This window comes from Talpa occidentalis, unplaced genomic scaffold, assembly GCF_014898055.3.
Source record: "Talpa occidentalis isolate TD23 unplaced genomic scaffold, MPIMG_talOcc4v2.1 talOcc4.12, whole genome shotgun sequence".
Lineage (NCBI taxonomy): Eukaryota > Metazoa > Chordata > Mammalia > Eulipotyphla > Talpidae > Talpa > Talpa occidentalis.
Genome location: NW_023601212.1, coordinates 83,284,593 through 83,307,407, shown reverse-complemented (window position 1 = coordinate 83,307,407; position 22,815 = coordinate 83,284,593). Strand labels below are relative to the sequence as shown.

At 51.6% G+C, this 22,815-nt stretch overlaps 1 protein-coding gene across 2 annotated transcripts in view; it reads left to right on the top strand.

Moving 5' to 3' along the window:
* Positions 1 to 7,102: 7,102 nt before the first annotated feature.
* FBXL18 (F-box and leucine rich repeat protein 18) overlaps positions 7,103 to 22,815 on the top strand; it is a 40,276-nt gene continuing 24,563 nt past the window's right edge. The window contains exons 1-3 of one of the 2 annotated variants that reach the window (XM_037507075.2): positions 7,103 to 7,257; positions 14,212 to 14,427; positions 16,136 to 17,679. In XM_037507075.2, the coding sequence (XP_037362972.1) occupies positions 7,240 to 7,257; positions 14,212 to 14,427; positions 16,136 to 17,679 (1,778 nt within the window). In that variant the 5' untranslated portion in view covers positions 7,103 to 7,239. The remainder of the gene's footprint in view (positions 7,258 to 14,211; positions 14,428 to 16,135; positions 17,680 to 22,815) is intronic. The other variant, XM_037507076.1, reaches the window with a different exon arrangement.

Here is a 22,815-nt window from a genome sequence, read left to right as displayed (position 1 = left end):
CTTGGAAGGGGGGGACTGAGAAAATGGGTGCTTTCAGGCCACATACCTCTCCACCTCACCTTCACTATTATTGCTATATTTCCTTGAGCCCTGGGGCTGAGGGTGTGGCCTCTAGGTGCTAGCCCACCTAAAGTAATTCCCACCCCCACATTGTGAGTGAGGGGAAGTTAGGGTTGTCAAAGAAGGCTCTGGGTGGGATGGGGGGACTCCGCCTGGGAGCTGCCTGTGCCTTTGCACAGTGCTGCCAGCTGGTTTGCTCTGCTCTGCTCCCCAGAGTCTCAAGACCTAGCAAGGTTGGCAGTCAAGCTTCTGGAGGGCAGGGTCTGCCTGGTGCTGCAGGTAGCTTCTGGTTTGCTTTTGCAGGGAAGAAAAAATCCAAGCCTGACCTTTCCTCTGCTAGAAGCTGTGATTAACACCAGCGGGAATGAGGGTGGGAGGGCCCCTTCATGAAGGATAACCCCACATCTCCAGAGGTGGTGAGAGAGAAAGCCAGTAGATTCAATTTTGAAGGCTTAACACTTGTACAATTAGTGCAAGGTTATTAGCTCTTTAGGTAGATGACTTTTGTAAGACCACATGAAGGCTTTCAAAACCAAACTGGGGCACCCAGTTTGGCAGCACCCCTGCCCCCCTCCAACACTGACAGATTTAACTGGTTTAGAACATAGGTGCACAGGGTGCCCTGGGGAGCAGCACTCTCCCTAGAGTCCTGGCTCTGTCCCTCACCTCAGGGCCTAAGAAGGCAGGTTTGAAAGTCCCTTCCAGGCCACTTCCAGCTCTGTGGTCAAGGTAGGAGTGATGGGGAGCCCTGCCCCCTGGGAACTGGAGGCAGTGTCACTTATTGCACAGGCCTTGACTGTCCATGTGTGCTGGGCCTGAGGCCACTGAGGTGATCTGGGAACAGACGTGCCCTGGAGGAGCTGTCAGTGGAAAACGGACTCCCCTTCCCGCCTCCCTCCATTGCTCCTTCATTCATCCAACCACTGTGTGCCAGGCGTTCACCAGGGCTGGGGGTACATTGGAGAAGAAACCAGATGTGTTTGCTGCAGGGGCGAGATGCCTGGTTTAATGGGAAGAATGACAAATACGTAGGCAAAGTCATTTGACGAGCCATCGGGTGTGCTAATAAGCAGAGTCTGTGTGACGTGATGGTTTCCTGGCGTACACATCAAAATTTATCAATACCTCAATAAGAAACTTAACAGTTCTAAAAATCATTTTGACTTTAACAACCAAAAACACAATGAAGGTTAATAAACTGGGGGGGGGGGGAGGGGAATGGAGAGAGGGGAGCTGCAGATGGTGGCCCATGGGAGGGAGGCCCAAGTTGGCCCTGGAAGCTGGACAAGAGTCCCTCAGGCAGGTGGAGTTGGGGGAGGGGGGGAGCGTGGAGTGGTGTCTCAGACTGTGGGGTGGATTGACTGGAGACCTGGAGATCACCCCAGGGCAGAATGGGAGCATGGTCGGACCACTGCTCCCTATGTGAATTTGGAGGCCAAGTCCTATCTGAGCTGTGGAAACATCAGTGGCAACACAGGAGAGCTGGGTGGTGTGAACAGGTGCTAATCATTCTTTGCTTTGAAAGGCTTCAGAAGTGTAGCCAAGACACACAACTGGCCTTGAAAGTCTTTTAGGCTTTGTTCCTTCTCTCCTGGCCTACAGCTGAGGTGACTGTGAATACCTGGCCCAGAGTGAAGGCCCTGACCCGTCCCCACTGGGCTAAGCCAGAGGACGCCACATAGCTCCTGTCTTGTCCTGTATGCATCTGACAGTGGAAACCTGAGGCTCCAGGACAGGTGACTGATTCCAGGGAAACCCACCTCATGGGAGGAAGCTGGGGTTTGACTGTGATGCCTACAAAACCTGGTCACTGTCTCTAGGACAGATCAGGGTCAGATTCATCATGGTGGAAAACCATGGAAAAAAAAATTTTTTTTTTCACACAAATGCAGAATTAGCACCCTGCCAAGACCCCAGGGCCCCTGCCACCTGCCCTCTCTGCGGCTTGCCCTCCCCCTGGCCTGGCAGCACAGGTGACTGGCTCCCCCATGAGGCAGCTATAAACATGGGAGGATCACCTTTTTTTTTTTTTAAAGATTAATTTATTTATGCATACAAGAGCTGGGGTACAGGCCAGAGTTGTGGGGGTTGAGAGGATTCACCAGAGACAGAGTGGGGAACAGAACAGGCAGACTGAGTGAAATACACTGCTGAGGGGAGCAGCGGGCAAGACAGGAGAGGTCTGCTGCGCCATGTGGGTTGCTCCCTGGCCGGCTGGGGATCGAACTCGTGCTGCAGAGGCTGTGAATTGCTTCATAGTGTGGTGCTTAACCCCTTGCGCCATCAGGGAGGCCCCGAGGGTCACCCTTTTAAGGAACATCTTCCTCCTCTGCAAAGTACCCCCTGCCTTTATAGAACCCAAAAGACCTTTCTGAGCGGCTAGGACATTCTGCAAAATGCAGGGGTTTGGAACTCTAGTCCTCCCCTTATCTGGCTTATTCCTGGAGCCCCGAGGTGGGGATACCTGGACACACCTACTGTCACGCTGGGGCCAGAGCAAGCCTTCTGTCACAGGGCGATTGTCATCCTTGGGAGAAACTGAGGCTCTAGGGTAAAGCAGCACTGAGATGGCAGTATCAGGATGCAAACACACATTCTGGCCTGGAAGCAGGCAAGGGACACCAGGGCTGGAGTCACTCATACTCCTGCCACCTTGCCAGTGGTTGGTGTTGTCATTTATTCTGCGTTCAATATATATTCTGAGTAGCCACACAGTGCTGGGACTGGGGATACAGCAGGGACACGGAGACATTGCCCTTGCCCTCATGGAGATTACAGTCCTGCATTGCTGTCCCTTGCAGGGGCCACATAATACCAAGTGGCTATTTTTTTTTAAAGATTTATTTATTTATGCACACAACTGGTGTATAGGCCAGAGGTTCAGGGGGTGAGAGGATTCACCAGAGACAGAGTGGGGAGCAGAACAGGCTGATCTACTCAAATACACTGCTGAGGGGAGCAGCAGGCAAAACAGGAGAGGTCTGCTGCACCATGTGGATAGCTCTCTGGCCAGGGATCGAACTCGTGCTGCAGAAGCTGCGGATAGCTTCATAGGTTGTGTTTTAACCCCTTGTGCCACCAGGGAGGCCCAGGGTTCATTCTTTGTGTTGTACATTCCATGGCTTTGGACAAATGGATAATAACAGGTACGTTCCCTTTATAGAGACGTAGAGAGCAGCTTCACTGCCCTAAGATTCCTCTGTGCGCCACCTGTTCATCTCCCCCGCTCACCCCTGGCAAATTTTAGTCTTTTTACTGTCTCTGTAGTTTTGCCTATTCCAGAATGTCACAGAATTGGAATCCTGCAGTGTGTAGCCTTTTCAAACTGACTTCTTTTACTTAGTAATATGCATTGAAGGCTCCTCTGTGTCTTCTCCTGGCTGAAAGCTCATTTCTTTTTACAGCCGAATAATATTCCTTTGTCAGGGTTCACCCACTGAAGGGCATCTTGGAGGCTTCCAAGTGTCGGCAGTTATGAATAAAGCTGTTATAAACCTCTCCATGCAGGATTGTGTGTGGACATCCTCAAGATGTGCAGATTTAAAAGGTCATTCGGATTGGGTGGCTGCAGTGGGAGTAGCTTAGGGAAGGCAGGGCTTCTGGTGGAACGAAGCACTCTGGAAGGTGGAGAGGGGGAACACTTTGTGTGTGTGTGTGGGGGGGCGCTATGTCTGGAACAGAAAGAGCATCTGAAAAGGCTTTCCTAGTGGGCGTCAGCAAGGTCCTGTCCCCACCTTGACCATTTTCACAGGATCCAGCTACCCCTCTCCACATCCTCCTACCACCTGGAGGTTTTCTCTTTCCTGCAGTGCAGTTAGGGAGGCTAGACTGGAGGGCTCACTCTGCCCTGGGTTCTGAAACAGAGACAAAGTGGGCTTAAATTCCAGTATTGCTACTCACCTGTGTCCTCTTGTACAAGAATGTGTGAGAAGAGGGTCTTCCCCAGGGCGTCTGGTGCCATTTCTCATGGATTTAATGGGAAAGTGTCAGTTATAAACCAGTGGCTTGGGAATGGTGGCCGCTGTCATTTACATTAGGAAAGAGCTGCCCTTTTCTCCAGACCCCATTTCTAGATGAACTGGAGGGGAGGGAAGGATGAGGGGAGCCACCTGCCTTCACCTGCATCATTTCCAGATTCTACCTTGGGCTCTTGGTGAAGTGCTCAGAGCTGGCCCAGGCCAGTACCCCAGGTGTGGGCTCTCAGATCATGAACCTTTGGAGACATTGTGAAGACGTGTCACCTAGACCTCGGAAGGCCTGTGAGAGTGTGGGAGCCAATTCCCTGTCTGGTCTCCTTAAGCCCAATACTCAGCGGTTTCCAATTTAAATGGTCCTCAGAATTGGGGTGCCTATGAAATGTGGGACTTCTTCCTGATTAGAATAAATGATAGTAGTTGGGCTACAGCTTCCATTTGCTGAATCATTCCTCTGTGCTGGACCTGCATTATCTTGTTAAATCAATCATTTATTTGACAGATGTTTATCAAGACCCCCCCAGCCATATTTGTTTTATATATTTTTACATTTTATTTTATTTAAGTGTTTATCTTTATTTTTGTGGGGGGTTGGGGAGTTTGAGAGGATTCACCAGTGACAGAGTGGGGAGCAGAACAGTGGACTGACTGAAATACACTGCTGAGGGGAGCAGCAGGCAAGTCAGGAAAGGTCTGCTGCACCTGGGTCACCTCCCTGGCTGGGGATTGAACTCAGGCCATAGGGTGATAGCTGAGGCTTAATTCGTAGGCTACCAGAGAGGCCCTTTTTCTTCTTTAACATTTTATTTATTTATTTATTTATTTATTTATTTATTTTTTAATAGAGGCATGTTTTTATTTATTTATTTATTTGTTTGTTTGTTTTGTTTATACATGCACTGGGTACAGTCAGAAGCGCGGGAGGGTGAGAGAATTCACCAGAGCCAGAGCGGGGAGCAGAGCAGGCAGAAGAACCGAACGAAGTACACTGCTGAGGGGAGCAGCGGGTGGCAGGAGAGGTCTGCGCGCCATGTGGGACCCTCCTCTGGTGGCCGGGGAGCAGCCGGGGATCGAACCGGCGCTGCAGAGGCCGCAGGCAGCATCGCAACCCAGCGCTCAACCGCTGCGCCACTGGGGAGGCCCTCTTTTTTAACATTTTAAAAGGACAAGATTTATTGGGGTAAAGGAAAAAAGGAGACACCTGCATAGTCGCAAGCGGCCGGGGAGGAGAGTTGCCTACCATGGCATATTTTTATGGGGAACAGAAAAGAAACAAGTTCACCACTATGGAAAACATAACTGATAACAGATTATTGGGGGGAAGGAGTGGACCAGTCAGTCAGGAAGACTGCAGGAGACACCTGGGTCTCTGTGAAGGCCCCCTGAATGCTGCCTGGGTCAGAACATGGTACCATCATTGGGGCTCCACGGATATATGGGAACCTCCATTAACACTCAAGTTTGTTATGCCTGACATTATACTTACTGTTGATTAAACCAGGGGCAAGGGCTGGGCCTGCCCCACAATGGTCCACCCACAGTAGGAGCTTACAGAGGCCTCTTGATACTAGTAATTGACTCCACCCTATGAGGTGGGAGGGAAATGAGGCCCAGGGAGGGTGTTACCTGAAACTTGATGTTCTGGGTTGAATAGTGTCCTCCAAAGAGTCTTGCCCACCTGGAACCTCAGACTGTGACCTTATTTGGAAATCAGGCCTTTGCAGATGTCATTAGTCTTTAAGATGAGGTCATTCTGTCTTAAGGTGGGTCCCAAGTTAAACATGACTGGTGTCTTTATAAGAGGAGAGGCGCACACAGGCGCACACACATACACACACACACACACAGAAGAACCCCATGAAGACAGACACAGAACTTGGAATGATGCAACTCCACAAAGAGCTCCAAGTACTCAAGGATTGCTGGCAACCACCAAAGGCTGGGAAGGAGCAAGGAGAGCCTTTGTATGGTGCATGGCCCAGTCAACCAACATCTCATTTCAAATTTCCATCCTCCAGAAGTGGGAGAGAATAAATTTCTGTTGTTTAAGCCACCCCAGTAGTGGTACTTTTTTTTATTAAAATGATTTTCATTTATTTATTTATGCAGGGCCTCCCCGGTGGCGCAGCGGTTGAGCGCTGGGTTGCGAAGCTGCCCGCAGCCTCTGCGGCACCGGTTCGATCCCCGGCTGCTCCCCTGCCACCAGAGGAGGGTCCTGCATGGCGGGCAGACCTCTCCTGCCGCCTGCTGCTCCCCTCAGCAGTGTGTTTTGTCAGTCTGCCTGTTCTGCTCCCCGCTCTGGCTCTGGTGAATTCTCTCACCCTTCCGCCCTTCTGACTGTACCCAGTGCTTGTATAAATAAATACATAAATCTTAAAAAAAAAAAATCTGAGCAGAAATTGATGGAAGGGTGTTATTAGTGCTTTTCCTTATACATTATTTTGCTTCAAATTGCAGTTTCCAAAAACTTATCAGTGACATTGAGGACTTAGTGTCAATGACTGTTACCTGTGAAGGGTTATGAGAGGGTGTATCATTCGTGTATTTCCCCGGCAAATACTTTCAGTGTCTACTACATACAGGTTCATCCCAGCTATGAGAAATCCTGTTGCTGCCTTCCGTTTTATTGGGGCAGCACCCCCGTCCGCCCCCTGCCCCTTTGGCTCCATAGGTCAAATGGTGCAGAGTTATGGAGAAAAATAACGCAGGCTGAAGGGCAAGTTTAGGGATGTGTATGTGACAATGGGCAGAAGGTGATGCTATTTTCTGCATGGGAGTCAGGAGTGGCTCTCCAACAATGTGGTGTTTGAACACTGCAGGCATCTGAACAGCAGATGCAAACGCCTGGAGGCAGACGAGCGCCGGGCAGGCAGGAGAAAGCCAGAGCGACTGGAAAGGCGCGTGCAGAGGGCCGGAGACACAGAGACGAGGTCAGGGAGGCAGCGCGGGCGCCTTGGGACCCTGCCAGGCTCACCCCGCACTCCGAGTGCCTACGGCGGTGCCGCACCCAACATGGCGTCAGCGCGCGGCACGACTACGGGCGAGCGGAAGTGCGTTCGGCAGGCGCCGGAAGTGGCGGGCGGCCCCGCCCCCTGCCGGGGTGTCTGTGGAATCGCGGACGCGCCGGCTTTGAGCATCCCTGGCCGCCCAGGCGGGCGGTCTCCGGGTTGCGGCTCGGGCGCTTTTGGCTTGGCCCGCCCTCGACATGGCCAGCTTCGGAGAGGTACGGCCAGCGCCGCTCTCTGCTTTCCTCTCTGCCCGGCGGCCTCGGCTCGGCCGCTCTCATCCCAACCCCGGTCCCCCTGCGTCCTTTCCATCACGACCTCGGCCGGGCCCTAGCTTCCCTCCCAGACCCCCGCCCCGCTCGGTGCTTTCCACCCCAATCTTGGCGTCGCCGGGCTTGGGCCTTCTTGTCCGACCGTGGTCTCGGCCTTGCCTCTTCCTTCCCATCCCGACGCTGGCCTTACCGGTTTCCTGTTCTTACTCCATCCCGTCCCCCAGGTCTTTATCCTGTCGAAGGCAAGAGATCTCTCCCTTTTCGGTTTTCCATCCCTTTCCCAGCCCCTCATTCCTGATCGCCAGAGTTCTTCTCTGGCTCTCAATCCCCAGTTTTCAGCTCCTCTTGGAGGCCTCCAGTTCCTTCCCCATGTCCCTGTTTTTCCGAGACATACCCTCTCCTTGTCCATTTCTCCCTCATCCTCAGAAACCTCGGTGTCATTCCAGCTTACTTTTCTCTGCGCCTGCTTGCTTTGTGACTTGGGGGGTAGTGGAGGAAAAAGCATTTCACGGGGGGACTTGTGACTTAGCTTGAACTTCCTTCCCCAATGCTCCACAAATATGGTGGGATGGATAATCCCACTGAGTGCCTGTAAAGTGGTGCAAGATATTTTCTCTGCAGACCAGGATGTGGAGGGTCTGGACTCTGAATAGTGTATTCTTTTTGTTACCTCTGGCCTACCTTTATGTGTGCTTGTGTTTCGAACATTGGCGCCTCAGGCTGTTGAACACACTTCATAGTAAGTCTTAGGGGCACGGGATTGGTGGGCCTGGGATTGGTGGGCCTGGGTAGGTGGAGGGATGGCTGCGGATGCTGACAGTTTATCGTTATTTGAAGTGAATTTGACAAAGAAGTGATTCCTGGGGCCCCTTGAGTGAAGGGGAGAACTCCCCTGTCCACCTGCAGACTGGTGATAGGAATGAAGGACCAGCAGGCACAGCTCCCTGAGAGTCTCCTGGGGCAGCTTGGCTGTGTTATTGAATTCTAGTCAGTTGTGTGTGCTGGGGGCGGGGAGTGGGAAACCAGGGTTGGTACTTTGTTTGATGGGTTCCTTGAAGCACATCTGGATGACCTGGCCAGCCAGGCATCTGTTGCTTTGTTAGAATCTTTTGGGATGAGAGTGGAGTCTCTTTCCACCCTGGATGTGGATCACAAGGTCCCTTTTTCTGGGATGGTCTAATTTTTAATTTATTTAATAAACTCACGCTTTGAAAGTATACAATTCAATAATTTAAAAAAATTTTTTCTTAAGGTTTGCAACCATCTTCATCGTCTGACACCAGAATGGAGTGCTCTGATTTTGAAAGTCACGTAACCTCCAGGACTATGCATAGGGTTTCCGAGTAGGGCTGTGCATTTGTAATAGAACCTCTAATGATTCTGAAGCAGTGGGCGTTGTTACACCTGGTTTAATGATTCTTACCTGGCCTAGTGAGGTGATAATCCAGCAAACCATTACAGTTTATCTGAGGAGGTGAGAGGTGGGAGAACATCTGGTACTGCTGTGGAGGAGGAGGAGTGTGAGTTAAGTGTGTGGATGAAGCTGGGAGGGCTTCATTGAGGAGAGTATTTGAGCTGAGAAGGTCAAGAGTAGTTCTTTACTTTGTGTAGTGGCCTGTCTGGTGTAGGGAATGGCTTGTGTAAAGGTATGGAGCTGTAAGTGCTATCGATGTCTCAGGGGAACATTGCAGAAAATGCCAATCTAAGGCCTAAGAAGAGTGAAAATCTTTCAGATGACTTCTGAGTTTTAGTTTTTGTCATAATATTAGATTACACACATTTGAGAAAGAGTGAAGCTCTATGTACCCATTGCCTGGATGTAGTAGTTAACACATAACTGATTTTGTTTCATCTCTGTCTCTCCCAGCCCTTTCTCCAATTATTTATTTATTTATTTATTTTGTGTGTGGGACCCTTGCCGGTGGCTGGGGATCAAACTGGTGCTGCAGAGGCTGTCGCTATCCAGTGCTCAAGTACTGCGCCACCAGAGGAGGCCCTTCTCCAATTATTTAAAGAATACTCCAGGGCCTCCCCTGGTGGTGCAGTGGTTGAGCGCTGGGTTGTGAGGCTGCCCGCAGCCTCTGCAGCGCCAGTTCGATCCCCAGTCACCGGTGAGGGTCCCACAAAAAAAAAAAAAAAAAATCATTCCAAACATGTTGTCAGTTAATTTATGAATCATGTGATTTCTTTGGTTGGTTGCTTGACTGGTAGCAGTCAGTTGGTAAAGATCAGGGAAGGAATTTTTTTTTGGTAGTTGCTAACTGAGGTTTCAGGACTTAATTTTGCTTAATTAAAAAAAAAGGTGAAACCTTACGCATTCTGAAAACTACCTAAGACTATTGAATAAGGAAACCCCAAGCCCATACTCTTCGAATCACTTTCAGGTGGTTGTTACCAGATCTAGCAGGATGGTTCCCAGGTGTGCTTTATAAAGATCACCTGCTGGGGCCTCCCTGGTGGTGTGAGGGGTTAAGTCTCAGCATTATCACTCTGTCTGCAGCACTAGTTTGATCCAGGCCAGGGAGCTGACCCACATGGTGCAGCAGACTTTTCCTGCCTGGCTTGTCCTCTGCTCCCCTCAGTAGTGTATTTCAGTCGATTCTCCTCTTTTGCTCAGTTTCTAACTACCAAAAAAAATTCCTTCCCTGATCTTTTACCAACTGACTGTTACCAGTCAAGCAAGCAACCAAACAAATCACTCTGTCTCTGGTGAATCCGCTCACTCCCCCCCCCCGCCTACACCCCAGTTCTTGTATGCATTAATAAGCAAAATAAATCTTTTTTTAAAAAAAAAGATTATCTGTTCCCTGCCCCTGAATTGGAATTTCTGGACGCTCCAAGAAATGTTGGGCCTGGACCTTCCAGAAGTTATAGGTCCTTTTCTAGTGTTGAGGGAAGGCTCAACTGATCAGGCCCGGCCTTTGGTGCTGCTTGCCTTGTGATCTTGGGCTACTTACCTAATTTTTTTAAGATGGAGAATGGGTCTACTTCAGTTTCCCCAGAGACTGACCATACATTATCCTGAGAGGCAGATGGGAGCAAATACTAATGTATTTGTGTGTGTGTAGAGGTTAGGTTTTCTAGGCTATACTTTTATTTCACAAATAAGCATCTTTGAGGCCTCTTTCCTTTCTCTGGGTGGCTTGTTTTGCTCTTGCTTGGCCAAGGTTTGCAACTTTACCTGGGTGAGAGATACACGAACAAAAGACAGGATTCTTGACTCAGGAAACTGCAGTTCCAAGGAAAAGACTCAACTGTTGCAAACTCAGCAGTCGCCTCTCAGGATCGCCTGCTGGGAGATCCAGGGGACCAATCTGACCTGCAGCCTGGGTGCCAGCTCCTGATCCTGACCAGCCCTTTATACCCAGGCCCCTGCGCTGGAGTCACAGCATGTGGAAAAAATAACCTTATAGGATGTGCTCAGACTGGATGAAAGGAGCCAGAACTCCATTCCTGTTTTGTTTTGTTTTATTTTTTCCCCTAGTCTGCTCTAAGAGAAATTCAGGGTTAGTGTAATCGTAGAATTACATGTTGCTGGAGTGTTTCACAAGTGTTTTGCCCTGCCTTCTCATCACTCTGTGATGGCTTTTTTTTTTTTTTTGCATAGAAGAACTGGGGCCAGAGGTGCAGGGGGGTGAGAGGATTCACCAGAGACAGAGTGGGGGGCGGAACAGGTGGATTCACCAAATACACTGCTGAGGGGAGCAGCGGGTGAGACAGGAGAGGTCTGTGCCATGTGGGTTAGCTCCCTAGTGGGGGATTGAACTCAGGCTGTAGAGTGATAGTGCTGAGGCTTAACCCCTAGGCCACCAGGGAGGCCTTGCAATGGCATTCTTTTTTTTCTTTTCCTAAAAGCTTATTTTCTACATATTTTTTTAAAGATTTATTTATGCATACAAGAACAGGGGTACAGGCCAGAGGTGTGTGTAGGGGGGCAGGGGGGGTGAGAGGATTCACCAGAGACAGAGTGGGGAACAGAACAGGCAGACTGACTGAACACACTGCTGAGGGGAGCAGCGGGCGAGTCAGGAGAGCTCTGCTGTGTCATGTGGGTTGCTCCCTGGCCGGGGATCTAATGCTTGTACTGCAGCTGCTGCAGGTAGCCTTCATAGGTTGTGTCTTAACCCCTTGTGCCACTAGGTAGGCCCCGCAATGGCATTCTTACTCTGATAAACCTGCCCTTGGGGATCAGGAGGGGCAAGTCTTAGGCTCTTGGTGGCAGAGATGGTCTGTCCAGTTTGCCTGGTAAGGATTATCCCTGCTCGAATCCTTCTGTGGAGGTGGACTCTCTAGGTCTTGGGTGGGCTCTGGGAATGATTTCTGACAGATGCCTGGGCCATCCCTATGACTGACTCTGGGAATCAGCGAGCTAAGGAAAGGTGCTTATGGTCCAAAACACCAGAACTGGGTGGCTGTGGACTTGGGTCTGGGGACTGCCTTTGTCCTTGGGCATGGTGGGGGTAGGGGGACAGTGCAGGCAGGGATTAAGGGCACTTCAAATGGAAAGTGGGGGAGTGAGGGCACATCTGGGTACCTCTTAGAATAAAGGGAAATTGTGAACGTCTGATGTTTTTGAAAGGCTGGATGTTCGGGAAACCCTTTTCTAACCTTAGGCAGGCTTGGTAGGGTGCAGGGCCTGTCAGGACAGAGTGGGAGGGGGGGTGTCACAGTTTGTGTTCCCAGGAACCCCGGTGCCTACTGGGGTGTGTAGGCAGCCTCTTCTTCCCAGGCTTCACAGTTGCCATGGTAGCGGCAGACTTTCCAAGTCCTAGCACTTCCAGCAATGCAGAGAAGAGGGGCTTGTGGAGGGAATCTCTGGAAAAGGCAGTGGAAATAATTTGGGTCATGCTCTCCTGGGAGTGATTGGAGAGGAGCCCCTCTGAGCGGATATATTTGGGACAGAAGGATCCGTTGGAGGAGAAGTGCTAGGAGATACAGGGATCCCTGCTTCTGTGTGCTTACCTCAAGAGAGCCTTCTGAATTCTTTTGTGGTTGATTTGGGGATCTCTTGTCATAATAGCAAGGGATAAACTCTTCTCCCTCTTGGTTTTACACATCAAAAAGGCATTTATCAGACAGAAGGCCTACATTAGGGAAATTTATAAATATCCACAAAAGGAGAAGGAACGTGTGATGTCTTACTGGAAGCACCCAGTTTTTTTTTTTTTTTTTAAGATTTATTTATTTATGCATGTAAGAACTGGGGTACAGGCCAGAGGTGTTGGGGGTGAGAGAATCCCCTAGAGAAAGAGTGGGGAACAGAACAGGCAGATTGACTGAAATACACTGCTGAGGGGAGCAGCAGGTGAGTCAAGAGAGGTCTGCTGCGCCATGTAGGTAGCTCCCTGGCTGGAGATCAAACTCGTGCTGCAGAGGCTGCAGAGGCTGCAGATAGCTTCATAGGTTGCATCTTAACCCCTTGCGCCACCAGGGAGGCCCTGTGCTGTCCATTTTTTACAATGGACTGTAAGATTTGAAAATGTCCTGAGTCTAGGAAGAGCTGTTGCATATTTATAAGGACCTTAGAGTTTCATCTTGGTGTGGGTCCTCCTATCTTTCTTGCCTGCAGTGACAGTGCTGGCTTGAGCTGCTGTCCTTCATGGTTCTGAGGATGTGATTCATGGTGACTCACTGATCCACCATGGCCTCCCTGGTTGGTGAAAACACTGTTGTTATTCCCAAGTCTTAGTTTCTTTTCCTTTTTATTAAAGGTTTATTTTTATTGGGCCTCCCCGGTGGCGCAGCGAGTTGAGCGCAGTGCTGGGAAGCTCTCTGCAGCCTCTGCAGTGCAGGTTCGATTCCCGGCCGGCCAGGGAGATACCCACATGGCACGGCAGACCTCTCCTGTCTCGCCCACTGTCCTCTCAGCAGTGCTTTCGGTCCATCTCCCTGTTCTGCTCCCCACTCTGTCTCTGGTGAATCCTCTCACCCTCCGGTGCCCCTGGCCTGTACCCCAGCTCTTGTAAAAATAAAATAAAATCTAAAAAAAAAAAGATTTATTTTTATTTTTTTATGCATACAAGAAAATCGGGGTGTATGCCAGAGGTGCAGGGGGTGAGAGGGTTCACCAGAGGCAGATTAGGGAGCAGAACAGGTAGATCTACTGAAATCCACTGCTGAAGGGAGCAGCGGGCGAGATAGAGGTCTGCTGTGCCATGTGGGTCAGCTCCCTGGCCAGAGATTGAACTTATGTTGCAGTGGCTGGCGATAGCTTGATAGTGCTGAGATTTTAACCCCTGCACCACCAGGGAAGCCCTCTTACTGTTTCTTGATGGGATTCTTCTTCTTTTTTTTTTTTAAAGATTTATTTATTTATTTATACAATCACTGGGTACAGTCAGAAGCGCGGGAGGGTGAGAGAGTGAATTCTCTGGAGCAGAACAGGCAGAAGGACCGAATTACACTGCTGAGGGGAGCAGCGGGCGGCAGGAGAGGTCTGCGCCCGCCATGTGGGACCCTCCTCCGGTGGCCGGGGAGCAGCCGGGGATCGAACTGGCACTGCAAGAGGCCGCGGGCAGCTTCGCAACCCAGCGCTCAACCGCTGCGCCACCGGGGAGGCCCTTCTTTTTTTTTTTTTTTTAAGATTTATTTATGCATACAAGAGCTGGGGTACAGGCCAGAGATGCAGAGGGTGAGAGGATTCACTAGAGACAGAGTGAGGAACAGAACAGGCAGACTGACTGAAATACACTGCTGAGGGGAGCAGCGGGCGAGTCAGGAGACGTCTGCCTTGCCATGTGGGCTGTTTGCTGGCTGGCCGGGGATCGAACTCATGTAGCAGAGGCTGCGTATTTTTTTGTAGTGCGGTGAGGCTTCTCTTGGCTCCTCTCCCTGGGTGGAGAGGCTGGACTGACGGTTGTGGGAATTCTGAGAGAATTTGGTATCCCCTCCCCTTTTCAGGACAAGTCCAACGATGGTGAGGTGTCCCCTGCAGTGGCCACTGTGGCAGGTGGCGCCCACTTGTTGGGCTTCTCTGACGAGATCCTCCTGCACATCCTGAGCCATGTCCCCAGCACAGACCTGATCCTGAACGTCCGGCTCACCTGCCGGAAGCTGGCGGCCCTGTGTTTGGATAAGAGCCTCACTCACACCGTGCTGTTGCAGAAGGACTATGAGGTGAGGTGGCTTGGATGCTGAGGGCTGGCAGTGGTGTGGGAGGGCAGATGATGGGGAACAGCCAGGAAGTTGGATGCTATAGCTGATGGAGAGGGAGGCAGATGTGCAGAGTCCTGCTTGAGACAGAGTCCTGCAGTGATAGCCTCCAGGTAAGTCTGGGATCCATTTTGTGTTACTCTTTATATGTGCTGTGAGGTAAAGATTCAAGTTCATTCAGCTGTTTCAGCACCATTTATTTTTATTTATTTATTTATTTACTTACTTACTTATACAAGAACTGGGGTGTAGACCAGAGGTTTGGGCCTGGGGGGTGGGGTGAGAGGAGTCATTAGAAACAGTGGGGAGCAAAACATGCAGATCCACTGAAATACACTGCTGAGGGAGCAGTGGGCGAGACAGCAGAGGTCTGCTGTGCCATGTGGGTCAGCTCCCTGGCCAGGATTGAACTCAGGCTGCCAACAGTGATAGTGCAGTGCAGTGATAGTGCTCAGGCTTAATCCCTAGGCCACCAGGGAGGCCCTTGACCAGGTACCTTAAAGATAAAAGTAAACTGACCTTGACCTTAACCCACATTTTCGGAGACTGTGGAAGGGGCTCTATGCTGACTCACAGCATAGTCTGTGCTGACTCATATTTCATTGTGTGGAGAGGCCTTGTGTTGTTTATCTGTTCGTCCATGGTGGACACAGGTTGTTTTCAACTTTCGGTTAATATGAATAATGCTCCTGTGAATGTGATGTGCAGTGTCTGGTCTGGTCCCTGTTTTCAGATCTCTTGGGTGCACACCTAGGAGTGGAATCTCTGGATCACATGCTAACTTTTTTTTTTTTAAGATTTATTTATTTATGCATACAAGAATTGGGGTACAGGTCGGGGGTGTGGAGGGTGAGAGGATTCACCAGAGACAGAGTGGGGAACAGAACAGGCGGATCTACTGAAATACACTGCTGAGGGGAGCAGCGGGTGAGTCAGGAGAGGTCTGCTGCACCATGTGGGTAGCTCCCTGGCCAGGGATTGAACTCGTGCTTCAGTGGCTGTGGTCAGCTTCATAGGTTGCATCTTAACCCCTTGAGCCACCAGAGAGGCCCACACTAACTTTTTGACTTTTTTTTTTTTTTTTAATAGAGCCATGTTTTTTTTTATTTTATTTATTTATTTGTTTGTTTGTTTTGTTTATACATGCACTGGGTACAGCCAGAAGCGCGGGAGGGCGAGAGAATTCACCAGAGCCAGAGCAGGGAGCAGAGCAGGCAGAAGGACCGAAGTACACTGCTGAGAGGAGCAGCGGGCGGCAGGAGAGGTCTGCGCGCCATGTGGGACCCTCCTCTGGTGGCCGGGGAGCAGCCGGGGATCGAAACGGCGCTGCAGAGGCTGCGGGCAGCTTCGCAACCCAGCACTCAACCGCTGCGCCACCGGGGAGGCCCGCACACTAACTTTTTGAGGAACTACCAAACTTTTCCACAGAGGTGGCACCATTTTATGTTCCCATCTAGCTTTTGAATGTTGGCTTAAGGTTAGTGTCAGGTGGGGAGAGAGACACTAGGTTTTCCCCCTGAGAGTCCCTGCAGGTGTCCCCCTGCAGTTTTCAGGGACTCTTGTAGCTCCTTGATTGATGTGAGGGAGTGTGACCTAAGGGGATGAAGGTGCAGGAGACACCCGGTACTCAACCCTTTCCTTCCTCTTCCTGCCACGCCATCCTGTCTTGCAGGCCAGTGAGGACAAGGTGAAGCGGCTGGTGAAGGAGATTGGCCGAGAGATCCAGCAGCTCAACATGGCTGGCTGCTACTGGCTGTCGGGCTCCACCATCGATCATGTGGCCCGCTGCCGTAGCCTGGTGAAGGTGAACCTCTCGGGCTGCCACCTGACCTCTTTGCGCCTCTCCAAGATGCTATCAGCCCTGCAACACCTACGCTCATTGGCCATTGACGTGGGCCCGGGCTTCGATGCTGGCCAGCTGAGCAGCGAGTGCAAGGCCACGCTGAGCCGCGTGCAAGAGCTGAAGCAGACACTGTACACACCCTCCTATGGTGTGGTGCCCTGCTGCACCAGCCTCGAGAAGCTGCTGCTCTACTTTGAGATCCTGGACCGCACGCGTGAGGGCGCCATTCTCTCTGGCCAGCTCATGGTGGGCCAGAGCAACGTGCCCCACTACCAGAACCTGCGTGTCTTCTACGCCCGCCTGGCCCCGGGCTACATCAACCAGGAGGTGGTGCGGCTCTACCTTGCTGTGCTCAGTGACCGCACACCTGAGAACCTGCACGCCTTCCTCATTTCCGTGCCTGGAAGTTTTGCTGAGAGCGGGGCCACCAAAAACCTGCTGGACTCCATGGCCCGCAATGTTGCGCTGGATGCCCTGCAGCTACCCAAGTCCTGGCTCAATGGCTCGGCCCTCCTGCAGCACATGAAGTTCAACAACCCCTTTTACTTCAGCTTTAGCCGGTGTACTCTGTCCGGTGGCCACCTGATCCAGCGGGTCATCAACGGTGGGAAGGACCTTCGTAGCCTGGCAAGCCTGAATCTCAGTGGCTGTGTCCACTGCCTGTCCCCAGACTCCCTGCTCCGCAAGGCGGAGGACGATATTGACAGCAGCATCCTGGAGACGCTGGTGGTGACCTGCTGCAACCTGCGGCACCTCAACCTCTCGGCTGCCCACCACCACAGCTCTGAGGGCCCGGGCAGGCACCTGTGCCAGCTGCTGGCCCGGCTGCGCCATCTGCGCTCCCTGTCACTGCCCGTGTGTTCTGTCGCTGACTCAGCGCCTCGTGCTGACCGAGCACCTGCCCAGCCTGCCATGCACGCTGTGCCCCGCGGTTTTGGCAAGAAGGTCCGCATCGGTGTGCAGTCCTGTCCCAACCCCTTCTTGGGGCAGGCGGTCCCCCAGCCCTCCTCCGTGTTCTGGTCTTTGCTGAAGAATGTGCCCTTTCTGGAGCGCCTCGAACTGATTGGGTCCAACTTTTCCTCCGCCATGCCACGCAACGAGCCAGCCATCCGAAACTCCCTCCCACCCTGTAGCCGGGCGCAGAGTGTGGGGGACTCAGAGGTGGCTGCCATTGGCCAGTTGGCCTTCCTGAGGCACCTGACACTGGCTCAGCTGCCCAGCATTCTGACGGGCTCCGGGCTGGTCAGCATTGGCCTGCAATGCCAGCAGCTCCAGTCCCTCTCACTGGCCAACCTGGGCATGATGGGGAAGGTGGTCTACATGTCCGCTCTCTCTGACATGCTGCAGCACTGCAAGCGGCTGAAGGACCTCAGGTAAGGGGGCCCTAGCAGCTGTTCCTGGCCCTTAGGAGCCTTTGAGGCTGGCAGTGGGGATGCAGTAGCATATGGCTTTTTATGTAGTGCATTCATATCTCCTGCACATCCTGGGGATTGAGATAAATGAGACACAGTCCTGTCCTTTGTGAGCTTGGAGTCTGAGGGGTGGTGGCCTGCCAGGGACAGTGTATTGTGATGGGTGGGACCTAGGGAGGTGCGGGGGCTTGGGGACTCAGCATTCAGTGGAGCCCAGGGAGGCTGTGCAGGTGGCAGGGATGCCAAACAGCCCACTGCCTTCATCACTTATGCCTGTTTCAGTGGTCGTAATGTAGGTGTTGCTCTGTATTTAATCTCATTTAATCCTTGTGGGATGTTACTATTCTTTTTTTTTTTTTTAAAGATTTATTTATTTATGCATACAAGAACTGGGGTACAGGCCAGAGGTACGGGGGCGGGGGGGATGAGAGGACTCACCAGAGACAGAGTGGGAAACAGAACAGGCAGACTGAAACACACTGCTGAGGGAAGCAGCAAGAGAGTCAGGAGAGGTCTGTCACATGTGGATAGCTCCACATCCACCCATGTGGATAGCTCCACACCTGGGGATCGAACTCTTGCTGCAGTAGCTGTGGATAGCTTCATAGGTTGCGTCTTAATCCTTTGCGCCACCAGGGAGGCCCAGATGTTATTGTTCTTGTACAGCAGAGCCAGTAAGTGGGGAAGCCAGGATTCAAATTCAGCTTTTTGTCAACTTTGCAATTCTTGAAGGATGAGGAGACTTGGGGATGTGAGTCCAAGGCTTTCTGGAGAGGTCAGCAACAGATGTTTACAAATATGTCATGTACAAAAACCCAGAGGTTTACAAATATGTCCTGTGCCCAAAAAGCTAAACGGTTCAGTCTGGCCAGTGCTCTGGAGGTGGGGGCGACGAGTGAGGGGGTGAGGCAGGTAGGCGAAGGTGAGGCAGATAGGAAGGACTTCAGTCAGCAGAGGGAGAAGTGCAATTGGAAAGACCCTTATGGTGTCCCATATGGGCTGGAGTGGCCAGGATGGAGGAAATGGAGCGATTGGTTCCTGGGGGGCTGCACAACATTGAGAGGTGATGATGGCCTGGAACAGGATCCTTGGCCTTGGAGATGCTACCCAGGCCATTATGTGGGCCCACTGGCAATTTCCACATCCAGGCATGAAGTGGATTACCTTAGTCATGCATGGAGTGAAGGGTTCTTGTGAAGATTGAGCCTTTGTTTACTAGAGACATATTTGATCATGAAAAATTGCACCGTTCCCTAGAAACTACCCAAAATGTAGTGATGATGGTAGACTTTGGGGGAAGGTGACAGCACACTTAGGTCCCTTAGTTGGGCTCCATGAGAAGCTGGTGGAGTGGATGCGTGGGAGCAGCAACAGGGGCACAGGGATTTGTGTGTGTCATTGTCCCCAGGCCAGCTAGTGCTCATTTGGTGTCTTGGCTGTGGATCAGTTGCCCTGTCCAGGACTTTTAGGTGCTCTTGAGCCACACAAAATAGAGACAAGTATGTACTTTGCAGACCTCCATACTCCCCCGAGATGGTGTTGGCATGACAGTAGATGAGCCTTATCTGAGCTGGAGCAACAGAAGGCTTTGCCATGCTCAACCTGGAGCCTTTAGAGCTTCTCTGCCAGGCTGGATGTCACCTCCCCCTCTGTCACACCCTTTAGCACAACACATCCTGTGGCTCCTAAGTCTCTGCTAGTCCTGGGTGGGTAGTGAGACAGAGGATCCAACCCCAGCCTTCCAAACAGCAGAGCCCATGGCAAAAACCTTGGTGTTTTCCTGCTGCGTTAACATGTCCTGGACATAGCTCCAATTCTCAGCCTGAATTTCCACAGACCCCTGTATCTGGGGGGAAGGGATTATTATGCTGTGTCTTGTGTGTTCCATTTACACTTGCTTTGAGAACCATGATGCTGGGTTTTCAGAATCCTCCAGTTTAGAAATCTGAGTCAAAGTTAGCTTTATGTACGTTTTGAGTTTGCTAAACTCAGGCCTGCAGGTTAAAGCCACTTGCGCCTGCATGTGCTGCTCTCCAGATGTGGCCTCCCTCGCCCTGACATATGGTGCTTACTTGGAGATGCAAAGTGTCGTCAGACAGTAAAGGATGTGAGGGGGCACCTTGTCATTCCACTCCAGGACCTTACGGACTTCTGTCCTACTGCAGCACAGGGGTACCTAGCAGGAATGAGGGCTGTGGCTTTTCTCTTCCCTCTCCCTGCACACCTCTGCCTTATGGCCTGTGTGTTCATTTCTCTGATGTAGGCCCCTCTCCTGCCAGGTTGGGTGGGGGGTCAGCTGCCTGCCAGAAGTGGAGGAAGGACTCCCACCACAGTCAGCCCCCTTCACACTTCTCCCCCACAGGCAGGGCGTGGGACTCCTGTTTTGGAAGCTTTTGCTGTCTTGTTGCCAGCATCTATCTGCAACCTTTAGGAATCTGCTTCCTGTTTTCTTACTGTCCCTCTCTGTCAAGTGCCTCCTCCCGCTTGTCTCTTCCTGGGCCTTAACTGTCATATCACTGGCCTTTCTGGAAGGAGATTATAAGTGTGTGCTCAGTGGACTATCTGTAACTTTTTTTTAAAGATTTATTTATTTTTGCATACAAGGATTGGGGTACAGGCCAGAGGTATGGGAGGTGAGAGGATTCACCAGAGACAGAGTGGGGAACAGAACAGGCAGATTGACTGAAATACACTGCTGACGGGAGCAGTGGGCGAGTCCGGAGAGGTCTGCTGTGCCATGTGAGTAGCTCCCTGCCCAGGGATCGAACTTGTGCTGCGGTGGCTGCGGATAGCTTCATAGGTTGCGTCTTAACCCCTTGTTCCACCAGGGAGGCCCAGATGATGTGTAACTTAAAGTTGCAATTGGATCTCTTCATTCAGCAGTAAACTACCCAGGTCAGCTACCCTGTTGCCCTGTTTTTTGTTACCAGGAATTGAATTTTTTTTTTTTTTTTAAGATTTATCTATTGGACCTCCCCAGTGGCCCAGCGGGTTGAGCGCCACTCTGTGAAGCTGTCCGCAGCCTCTGCAGCACCGGTTCAATTCCCAGCCGGCCAGGGAAATTCCCACATGGCGCAGCAAACCTCTCCTGTTTCTCCCGCTGCTCCCCTCAGCAGTGTCTTTGGTCCGTCTGCCTGTTCTACTTCCACTTCTGTCTCTGGTGAATTCTGTCACCCTCCCGTGCTTCTGACCTGTACCCCAGTTCTTGTATAAATAAATAAAATCTTAAAAAAAAATTCATTTATGGATATAAGAGCTGGGGTACAGGCCAGAGGTGTGGGGGTGAGAGGATTCCCCAGAGACAGAGTAGGGAGCAGAACAGGCAGACGGACAGAGGACATTGCCGAGGGGAGCAGCGGGCAAGTCAGGAGAGGTCTGCTGTGCCATGTAGGTCAGCTCCCTGGCCGGCCGGGGATTGAACTCGTGCTGCAGTGGCTGTGGACAGCTTCATAGGTTGTGTCTTAACCCCTTGCGCCACCAGAGAGGCCCAGGAATTGAATATTTCTTAATTCATGTGAGCATTAGAGTTCTAATTGAACACAACTCAGAACCAGGAATTTCTAGGCTTGTCATTTTTGCCATCAGCTTTGTTACTCTTACCAATCCATTAAACCTCACACCTTTCCATGACTGTAGTTAATCTATTTGGTAGTCATCAGGATGTGTTTGATAAAATTAGCAATCAGGGAGAGTAAGGGAAAGTAAAACGTTTTGTAGTTTAAACGTCAGAGTGTTAGAGGCAGGCAGTGAACCCCTGCCATGTCTCCAGCACCTGCCGGGCTCCCAGAGCCCGCAGAGATCCCTGGAGGTGCCAATGCTCCCAGTTGACAGGGCGCAGCACCCCTGTCAGGAGGCCGAGTCAACCTGAAATGAGAGACAGGAGAAAGCAAGATAGAGCCAGAAGTGGCTAGATTCTGACTTTACAGAGAATTTGCTGATTGATCGGGTTAATGGGATGGTGGGTCTAGGTGGATGCATGGCGCGGAGGCTTCTGGACTGAGCGGTTGAACCCATGTAGCTGTGTGCACACGTGGGTTTGAGGTGTCTCGCATACCAGTGGAGGAGCTGTTTCCCAGGCAGCAGATGTATCTGGAGAGACCATATATTATATTAGGTGTGGGTATACTCGGCGAGAATTGGTCAGGAGGAGGAGGGAGAATCAGCAAAGGTGGCTCAGTCTGCGCTGTCCAGGAAGGAGGAAGCAGATGAGAGGGGGCCATGCTGGAAGGTGGCTGTGGCTGCTGTTAGATTGTGTTGGCATCTTCAGGATGGCTGCCAGATACTTTTCAGTGCTTACAGGGATCGAGCCCATGGGCACTTCTGGTAACCATGAGTGTAGATATTGTTGTCTCATTTTGCAGATGAGCAATGTGAGTCCCAGAGGACTTAATGAGCTTGCCTAGGTGACCCAGCTGCAGGCAGCTGGGAGTGTTTCCTGCCTCACAGTTGGGCATTGAACTGGGTAATAGCAGCATGTAGTGGTCACTGAGTGGTCTTTGGGGTCTGGTTCATGATCTGTGTGACTCAGGGCCTTCTGCAGGAGCAGGACCCTGCATACAGTGTGTTTGTGCCTGGGAAGGCCTGTGGGACTTGGGATAAACGGGTTTTGTAGGCCAGCGTGAACCTGACCACCACTTACAATGGCCTCTCTGTGCACCATGGCTGCTGAGAATCACGTCTGATTGAGCTGGGTACTGCCTGTTCAGAACAAACACCAGTTTCTAAAACGTGGCCAAATGGCCCCATTCCTCTGGATGCCTGCCTTCTGTAGCAAGCTGACTGGGGGCTGGATCGAAAGGAGCAGGTGGTGCCGCCTGCCGTGGGCCGCAGCCAGGGAAAGGATGCGGTATTCTGTGTTTAGGGGAAGCATGCCGCTCCCTCTTGGCCTGCTTCCCCGGCTGTTCCTGATCTTCCTTGAATGTTCCTGAGATGCAGCTCTGGGGTCCCAGGCAAGCCTGCTGCGGCTGCCGCTGTCCCTACCTTGAAGGTCCATGAATCTGAGCTTGGTGCCAGCTGGGCCCCTGGCCGGGAGCTGCCTCCGCACAGCCGGCCGCTCCTGGGGAGGCGGTGCAGAACACGTTGTTCTGGCTGGGACCG